The 9,439-nt window shown below is 44.1% G+C and overlaps 1 protein-coding gene across 1 annotated transcript; it reads right to left on the reverse strand.

The window, feature by feature from the left end:
* Nucleotides 1-2,913: 2,913 nt before the first annotated feature.
* On the reverse strand, nucleotides 2,914-5,522 carry LOC125554333 (desmethyl-deoxy-podophyllotoxin synthase-like). The gene is made up of 2 exons (XM_048717905.1): nucleotides 4,622-5,522; nucleotides 2,914-3,587 (listed from the first exon to the last, which is right to left on the reverse strand). The coding sequence occupies exons 1-2, from the start codon at nucleotides 5,345-5,347 to the stop codon at nucleotides 2,976-2,978; spliced, it is 1,338 nt and encodes a 445-aa protein (XP_048573862.1). The 5' UTR covers nucleotides 5,348-5,522; the 3' UTR covers nucleotides 2,914-2,975.
* Nucleotides 5,523-9,439: the final 3,917 nt, after the last annotated feature.

Genomic DNA, 9,439 nt, shown 5'->3' on the forward strand with positions numbered 1-9,439 from the left:
AAAATACATATCCGTCTGGCGTACATGCTAAAGCTAATATTAAACCAATAAAATTGTATCTTGTTAGTATTATATATTGATGTGCATCCATATCAATGCTACTTTTGAGGATAAATACTTATATTGTGTCCCGTAAGCCATTATTACTTTTCTCGCCCCCCTCATGTCCGAATCCTGGCTCCGCCCTTGGCCCGAACCACCCCAAGTCATGGTTCTGCCTTCACCTCTCACAATCTTAGCTAAACTATCGCAGACCTTATTCGAAGTGTGGTTAACAAGAGTAATACAAGCTTCTACGGAGACACATCAAGTGCCTAATCTCAACAATAGGAAAGCAAACCGAGCTATCAACTTCAAGGGACTGAATAATATAAATTGTTGGAGATGTACTTATAGCGAACGACCAACGATGCATGTTGGAGGGTGGGATACAGGGGGAGCATTAGCAGGTTCTCCTTCAAGCACGTGTCTAATAATATAGCCAGTTGATGGCTATATGAAACTGCCAAATGTATGTTTAATTGGATCCTGGGTTAAAATATAGTACATTCTCGAAACAGTCTCTTGTCCCGCTTTATATATAAAGCAAATTCCACGGTGCATGACTAGATCCCATAATGACGGACTGACATAGAACTATGTTTGCCCAGAAAAGATAGCACATTGCTAGTGAGTATCGTTGTGGAGAAAAGTGGTAGATACTAAGTATAATACCAAGTCTCCAAATGTCCTATGTTGTCATGATTCTCGCCATTCCCATTTTTGGAAAGAATTTATGTGGGCCATGTAGGCAGTAGACTAGGATATAAATGGATGACTGGTAATGGTATGTTGGTTAGTTTTGGGAGGACCGATGGTTTGCCAATGCTCCCCTTGCTACACAGTTCTGTGAGCTTTGGGTGGACAGCATTGAAAGCTTCTTTCAGGAGAACTTTCTCTGATTACCATGATCTAGTGGCATGATCTGTTGAGTGTAGCTAGATCAATCCTTTATAAAGACCATGATGATTCCCTTTTATGCTAGTATGAATTTAAATCCATTTACTCTTCTAGATCTTTGTATGCAACTGTTAATTTTAGAGGAGTGCAACCTATCTACCTACCTGTTGTATGGAATATTAAATTGCCTCCTAGGATTCAGTGGTTGTTCTTGAAAACAAGATCATGACTTGCGACAATTGTCAACATGACATTGGACAAAAACCCCGACCTAAACCCAATTATGAAAACCAGACGGTTGACTGTTAGACATTCCTTATTACAATGGCTAAACTTATCCACCCCTTACAGGTACGAAGATGTACGGCAATGATTTCATGGGTGTTGCAAACATAAGGTAAACACCATTCCTTCGAACATAATTAAGCCACTAAAACTATGGTGTTGTTATTCGAACCTGATTACATTGATGTCTCGCCGTTCCAACTTATTCCCGATCCAAGCAATGGTGCCTACATCACTTTAACCGGTCGTTTGCGTGTTGTTACAACATGTTCGCTGAGGTTAGTACATGGTTCTTAAACTGTTATGCTAGTGCTATCCTTATCGTACCACCAATCATTTTGCTTTGCACTATATACCGAATCCATCTCAAGCCGGGGTCACTAATTTTAATCTGGACTGTGTCCATGTTCACCTAATGATGAAATGCGTGGTACGTGTATACTAAAAAGGAATACTAGTGTTGCTTCCTCTCTCGTTTTCTCCTTTCTTGTGACACATTTTTGGTGCCTCTTTTTTTGTATCACATCAATGATAATAAACATGATATATACTCAAATGAATGTCTCTCGCGATGTACCAGGATGTGCAATCTAGCATATCATATATGAAACAATGAATAGCAGTGCCTTGCCACATGCATATCATGTTAGCTCTATATGATCATGCAAAGCAAATGCCAATGGACCAGATCTAGTCATGTAATGTAATGTACTGATGGATGTTGCATAGCTATATATCTTCAGTGGACTATGAAAATGTCATGATAGGTAGGTATGGTAGCTATTTTGAGAAAAATAGGTGGTTTATGTGTACTAGAACAAGATGAAATTCTTTCACGGGGTTCCAATTTATGAACTTATGCACCATGACTTGATGTGAGAGTGGACAATTCTGGATGACAAAGAGGTTAGCAAATATAGATAAACTGGAAGTGCATAAAAAAATTTCAACTCAAAATTTGTCATAAAAACTCAAATACTTATTACAAGCATTTCACAGCATCAACATAGAACAAAGTAATCAAGCACTACAAGGGGGTAGTTTGTCGGTGCCGAAGTCCATTGCGCAAACCGGCCTAAGCCTAGTCGATGTCCTACTTACAATTACCATTCGATGATGATTGACGCAAGTAAAACTTAAAGTTCCCAACTTATGTTTATTAAAAGTAAGGGGATTTTGATCCAATATTTAACATCATCTATCACTAACTAGCACAACTATTTACCAACATGTTCATCTATTACTTCCTCGTTATCTCAAAACGATTGTAAAGAATCCAATTCCCAAGTTTATAACTTTGGAAATAGTTCATGCAAGTTTTTATCTATATATACCACCAATGCATGCTTGTCAATTTTCGTACTCCATATTGTGCTGTGTGCGTGCGTGCGTTTTTTTGGGTGAGTGCGTGTATGTAAGCGTCTGCGTCCATACTGTTGTTTCTATAAAAACATACACAGAAAATCTGCACCTTTATTATTTGTCTAACATAATTAATGAATCAAATATTTCTGGCCCATATGAATGTGGTAATTAATTCATTTTCTATGTTTTGATAGTACAATTAGGTACCTGCAATTATGCGCAAAGGAATAATTAAGAAACCATAGTTGCAACAATAAGATTTCATTATTATTGGATATATGATTACAATGCAAGACGTAAACACTCGCATATATATAAGGGAGGTATAGAAGAATAGATATACCCATGTGCATTTCCATGTCCCTATTTACATAGGTCTTGAGACTCTATGTACTTGGAATAGCTATGAGCTGCAAGTCATATCTTCTACTTACAGTTATCCCAAATTTCTCGGACATGTCTAATGTGTACGGGCATGCCCCATCAGGAAGCACCCAGTCAAAGTAGTAGAGAAGATTCGCCAATGCGATCTCCAAGGTTGATGTGCCAAACAACATCCCAGGGCACAGGCGTCGCCCAGCACCGAAGGGAGTGAACTCAAAGTTTGTTCCCTTATAATCTATATTGTTGTTGCTGAATCTCTCTGGTTTGAAGGTTTCAGGATTTTTCCAATATCTAGGATCCCTAGAAATTGCGAAGGCATTAACATGTATTTTGGTGCCCTTAGGAATGTCATAACCCATGATTTCACAGTTGTCTCTAGCCTCTCGAGGGACGAGCAGAGTAGCAGGAGGATGTAACCTAAGCACTTCCTTGATGATCATCTGTAAGTAATGGAGTTCACCAAGATCAGCATTTGTGATGACAACACGTCCTCGACCTAGCACTTTCTGAACTTCTATTTGAGCCTTCGCCATCTCTTCAGGGTTTTTCATGAGCTCCGACATAGCCCACACCAAAGTGGTCGATGAAGATTCACTACCAGCTCCAAATATGTCCTAGAAATAAAAGTTCATGCATATGTGACATATATAAAACAAATAGTAATTATGAAAAGGTAAATAGATGAAACATGTAGACCATAGGTGATAAAATACCTAACCAAGGTTCTACCGACAATCCTAGACTTACGAAAGGGATCTTATGGACTACTCCGACGGTCAATCGCTCCCATGATTTCAACTGCTTCCCTAACATACGCCCCGTGAATTAAACTCCTTACCCCATGTCACCATGTATGCTTAATCAGTAGGAACATATTTGTAGACATAGCATTACTCGATATTCTCTACAGTAAGCTAAAAGAGTGACAGCACAAGATACAATAAAAATAATAATTCAAATCAGCGTGCATGACATATAATGTCCTTTGTCTGTTCTCAAACTCGATAGTGGCGACACTTCGTGCCGTCACCCTCTTGGGGGCACTGTCATAGAGCTCAGGGGTATTTGTTCGGGCCTCGGCGAGGTGTTAGACTTGTTCTAGGCTCATGTTATCTTTTGATCTGCTTTGTAAGGGGGCATTCCCACTATATTGTATCGTTCGGCCGTGTACTTTGGTTTGTTGCTTTATATATAAAACGGGGCGAAAGTCTGTTTCGAGACATATAAAATGTCCTTAATATTCAGATGTGTCACAATCTATGAGTTTGTCAAGTCAGGACAAACATTATTGATGCTACTAACTATATATGATTGCCAATATATAGAACGAACATCATTGAAGCTACTTACTATGATTGTTCATGATGCTAGCTGCTAAATATGATTGTTTGTTGCTAAGTCAGACTTGGGGCGATTCCAACGATTTCTGCTCAGGCCAGGTCAGGCAGGGCCCGTGTAACATTTTACATGAGGAACTTGGTTTCGTAAACATTTTTCAGAGGAAAGAACCATGGATGAAATCAGTGTATCTTGGACAAGAAAAGAGAGGAGGGTGTGCAACACAGCACTTGCTTGCAAATAATGTAACTGCAGAGTCTATAACACTAGAGGAAAGACAGAGTTAACCTATGGTAGAGAGGATACTCACAGTGATGACGGCCCCTATACTCTCTGAGGTTAGAGGGAATGCCAACGAGTCCTCCTCCTTGAGCCGGAGCAGCACAGCCAGTAGGTCTTCATCGTCGGCACTGCAGCCGACGTGGGACTCACGCTCAGCCTTGCGTCCATCGATGATGTTGTCGATGATGCGCTGCATACCGCCATAGCTCTTCCTCAGGTTGCGCTCCCCTGAGCTCAGCCACCGCACTAGCCGCGACGACGGGAAAAGGTCGGCCGGGCAGAAACCTCCGATGAGTTTAACGATCTGGCCCAATTCGCGGCGGTACTCGCTCTGCTGCGCGCACATGCCACCGAACACCGCTCGCGCCGTGATGTCGTTGGAGAGCACCGCCACCAGGTTGCTGAGGTTGACGATGCCGGAACTGGAGGCGGCGGCGTCAGCGACGGACCGGAGGAGCTTCGTCACCCCCTGTGACCTGATGGACTCCATGCGCTTCACCTGCTTGGCGCTCAGAAGCTCCATAATGCATATCTTCCGCATCTGCCGCCAATGGTCGCCGTACGGGGCCAACGCGATCCCCTTGCCACCACCGCTGATAACATCGATCGTCGCGCTCCGCGGCCGAGTCGCGAACGTGAGGTCGTGCGTCTTCATCACCAGCTCCGCCGCCTCGGCGCTGGAGACCACCACGTTCGGGACCTCTCCGAACCTGAGGAACATGAGAGGCCCGTGCAGGCGAGACAGCTCCATCATCCGACGGTGCGGGAGGCCACCCAAGAGGTGGTGGAGGCTGCCGATGATCGGAAGCGTCCATGGCCCGGGGGGCAGCCGCGGCCTCTTGCTTTTGCCGCCGAACCAAGCAGTAAGCTTCTTAAGAAACCAAGCAAAGATGATTACCGTGGCTAAGGCAACAAGACACGAGCTTGACACCTCCATGGCATGCATGCAGCTTAATTAGCAAGTCTGTGTCTGTGAACCAAGCTGCCTTGCTTGCAGATTTAAGTCAAGAGGTGTGTGAAATGTGATGCATACTTATAGTACAATAATGCTGAGTAATGCTACACGTACAGGGTTGTAAAAGCTTCTAACTCGTTTGTACGTGTAGCATTACTTATTATAGTACTACCTACATCAGGTTTGCATCGGATGGACCCGCAAACAAAAATGAACAAGTCAATACTAGGAGAATTGGGACCCGTGTCGTAGTAGTATATCCATGGTTACGACTGGCGGCTTTGGCAAACGACGGGCCAGCAGCTACGGCGTACGGCCGCCCGGTGCGCCAATAAGGCCTCGTTTGGTTTATAGGATAGGATTATCGTAGGAATATAAATTTTGTAGGAAATGAGATGGCATGTATCTCAAATTTTATGAGTAGGAATAGGAAACGAGATGTCGTTTGGTTGACATCAAAGGAATTTTTCCATTGAGTCTAGGCTCATTTTTATTTTCGTATGAAATGTGAAGGATAGGAACCAATCCTATGTAGGAATAGGAATCTATTCCTATGAACTAAAGGGCTCTAAAGGAAAAAAAATCTTATAAGAATCCTATCCTCTAGAATTCCTATGAAATTCCTCCAAACCAAAGGAGTCCTAAATGTCTTCAATAAGTGTAATCTTACGCAGTCGGCGGTTGAGTATTAGTAATTAACAACTCCTACATCAAATCATAGACAATCTTCACTTTTTTTATATAAAAAAGACACACACAGATCCAAGGACGTACGTGAGCTCTCGCGAAACACGAGGCGATCTAGGTCTCACCCGCGGCCGCCTCCGGCCGCCACTTCGGCAGCGGCGGTGCAGCGACTGCTCTCTCCAACCCCTCCGCACAGCGCCGCCCCTTCCCGCTCCTCCCCCGCTTCGGCGCCGGTCGGAGGGGACACCGGCGAAGCCCGCGTGGTCCCCAGGGAAGGTGGCGGCGGGGCGTCCTCGTCGTTCTCGCGCAGATCTTGCGGTGGCCGGTGGCGATCTCGCGGCGGCAGGTAGCTGGCGCCTGCTGCCCGTGGGGCGGCGTCCCTCACGGCGGCGGGGCTGCCCCTGAACGGCGCTTGGTGGTGGCCATGTGGCGGCGCGCGGGTGGGTTGGATCTGAGCTTCCGGTCTGCGTCCTCATCGTGGTAGCGATTGCCGTTGCCCTCAGCCATGAGGCGTGGTCCGGGACGGGCCGAGCGCCGGTGGTGCTGGCCAGGACACACGCTGGCAGCACCCTACTTCATCTCACGTCGTCTCGCTGGCCAATGGAGGTGGTCATCTTCGTCGTCAGAGATGGCCGGCCAGAGGCTTGGTGATCGGATCTCGAGATCCATCATCTAGTCCCGGCTGCGAGTTGGGGAGACATGGTTGCCGGTGAAAATCGAGCCGTTGGCAGGCGATGGCGGCGTTCTACGCCGTTACCTTGATGAAGGCATCGTCGTGTAACCACTGTCGACCCACTCGTGCTGCTCTGGGAGAAACCCTAGGATCTGGTGTTCCAGATCGGACGATGGCGGCACTGCGGTGTCGTTTCTCTCTTGGGGAGCATCGTCTGTGGAGCAGCGCTGGAAGTCAGAGGCAGGAGGTGGAGCGGCTTCGTCTTGCACGGAGCTTCGGTGGAGATGTTAAGTCATGCCTGACCGACAGGTGCTACGCTTTGTCATGCCTGGTCGGCAGGTGCTACGCACGACAGATCTTCCAAAGACTTCAAGCTGTGTCGGCTGGTGATACTTGGCAGCATGGTGCTGAGGTGTATCAGTGGCGACCGCGGCGTGCATAACTGTTTGCGCGCAGGGAGGAGGTGCCGTTGGGCGCCGTGGTGGCGTCGACGATAGTTAGACCGAGTAAGATTGATGCATCAGTACAATTCTGAAGATGGAGCGGTGGCAGTTGGCGGCGGCGGCCTCTGAGAGCACGCCGGACCGGCGAGACCCATGCCCGGCAGGCGTCCTGGATGGGTCCTCAGGTCTTAGATTTTAGGTTTGGCCGCGATATCTGTTTGGTATTAGGCCTAGGCTATCTGCGCTCCTTCATCAACTGGATAGGTGTAGCGACATTTTGTTGCTTAGACGGCGGCTTTAGTCTTACTGTGGTATTACTTTATAAGGTCTTGTGAGAATAATTAATAAAATGGCCGTATGCATCGTCCAGATGCAGAAGCGGGTGTTCTTCCTCACTTGACATCCTGAAAAGAAAAAGAAAAAGGGACACACAAAAAGGGTGTTTTATCCCTGATGTTTTTTATAGGTGGAAATGGCCAGTGTGAACAAGAGGAGTCTTGACAAAGACTCACATGTAGAACTCTATAATATTACAGGCAAAACCATTCAGTTGTCTTCTTCTGTCCGATTGTCATTGCTTGCTCGGCAGCCATGAAACTTTGACCATACAGCATAAGGGAAAGGAAGACATGCAAACGCCACTGTCTCGCATACAAAGATTGAGATCGCAATAACCACTTGTAAATGAATAGATGGGTCAAAGGATACGACTTATGCAAGGACCCATGCGGTCTATATATCAGAGAGATTAGAAATAATCGGTTTAGGTGGAATTTGAGAGATATTTCCTTGAGATGCAAGATAGCTTTATACAGGCAAATATCAAGAATATTGTGACACCCTGATTTTTGCCTTTTTTCTTTCTTTTTGATTTTATATGATTATCATTAGGAGTGTGCTCTCTCTCAATTTTCATGGAAAGGTTATTTCGACTTGAACTCAATTTTTTCTTTCATACTTTCCTAAAGTGAGTACCAACCTCTCTTGACTTGTGTAAAAAAACCTCTCTTGACTTTCTTAAGACACCTTGTCACCTCAACCCTCCCACATTTACTTCTTTTTCATGTAGCATATTGAAAGGTTGGAAATTTTGGACATAAAGCGTTGGAATCAAGTGTAGAAAAATCAATTCTGCATATCATAAATAGATGGATCTTACTTTAGGCCGGCGGCTGAGCCTTAAGAACTCAATATTATCAAATCATGGGACAATCTCACTTTTTTCTTATAAGAAAAGGACACACAAAGGGTATTTTATGAGTACTGATATTTATCAGGGAATCATGGCCAGTATAGATAAAAAAAGACAACTTGACACAAAATCACATGTAAAAGGATATAATCTACACCAGAAATATACCATTCAGTAGTCTCTTACTTTCTTGATTTTGTTCATTGTCTTGCTGAAGCATGATACTTTGACCGATACAAGCAGTAAGGAAAGGGATACTGTTTTAACCCTGTGCGTGGGTATATACAAGGTGAAAAAACCGTAATAACCACTTTGTTTTAAAATTAATGAACATATGGGTTAAGTGTATGCACTTCCGCAGGGGACACCGTGCGTGTATATATCAAAGAGATTACAAGGATTGTGCTTTAGGTTGGATTTGGTGATTTCCTTGACATGGCAAGATATCTCTAATATGGCAGTATCAGTTATTGTGACACCCTTAATTTTGCCCCCTTTCTTTTTCTGTTGGATTTTATACTGGATTTTCCATTTGGAATTGAATTTGAGTATTTTTCCTGAAGGTTGTTTTGGTTTAAACTCAATTCTTTTCTTCCCAACCTTGCCTAAGTAAATTCCAACCTCTTTGACTTCTCAAGACATCTTTCATTGTAAAACCTTCAACCCTTCATTAATTATTAATTAAAAGGTATTCTTTGGTTTTGGTTGAAAAATTCAGAGAAAATTAGTACTATTTGCTTGTACTGTGAGTTTGAATTGAATTTTTCTCGAAAGGTTGTTTTGGTTTTAAACTCAATCTTTTTTCTTCCACCTTGCCTAAGTTAAAATTCCAATTGCCTAAGTAAATTTCCAACTCTCTGAATTTATCAAGACATCTCATTGTCACTCAACCCCTC

Source organism: Triticum urartu, chromosome 4, assembly GCF_003073215.2.
Source record: "Triticum urartu cultivar G1812 chromosome 4, Tu2.1, whole genome shotgun sequence".
Classification (NCBI taxonomy): domain Eukaryota; kingdom Viridiplantae; phylum Streptophyta; class Magnoliopsida; order Poales; family Poaceae; genus Triticum; species Triticum urartu.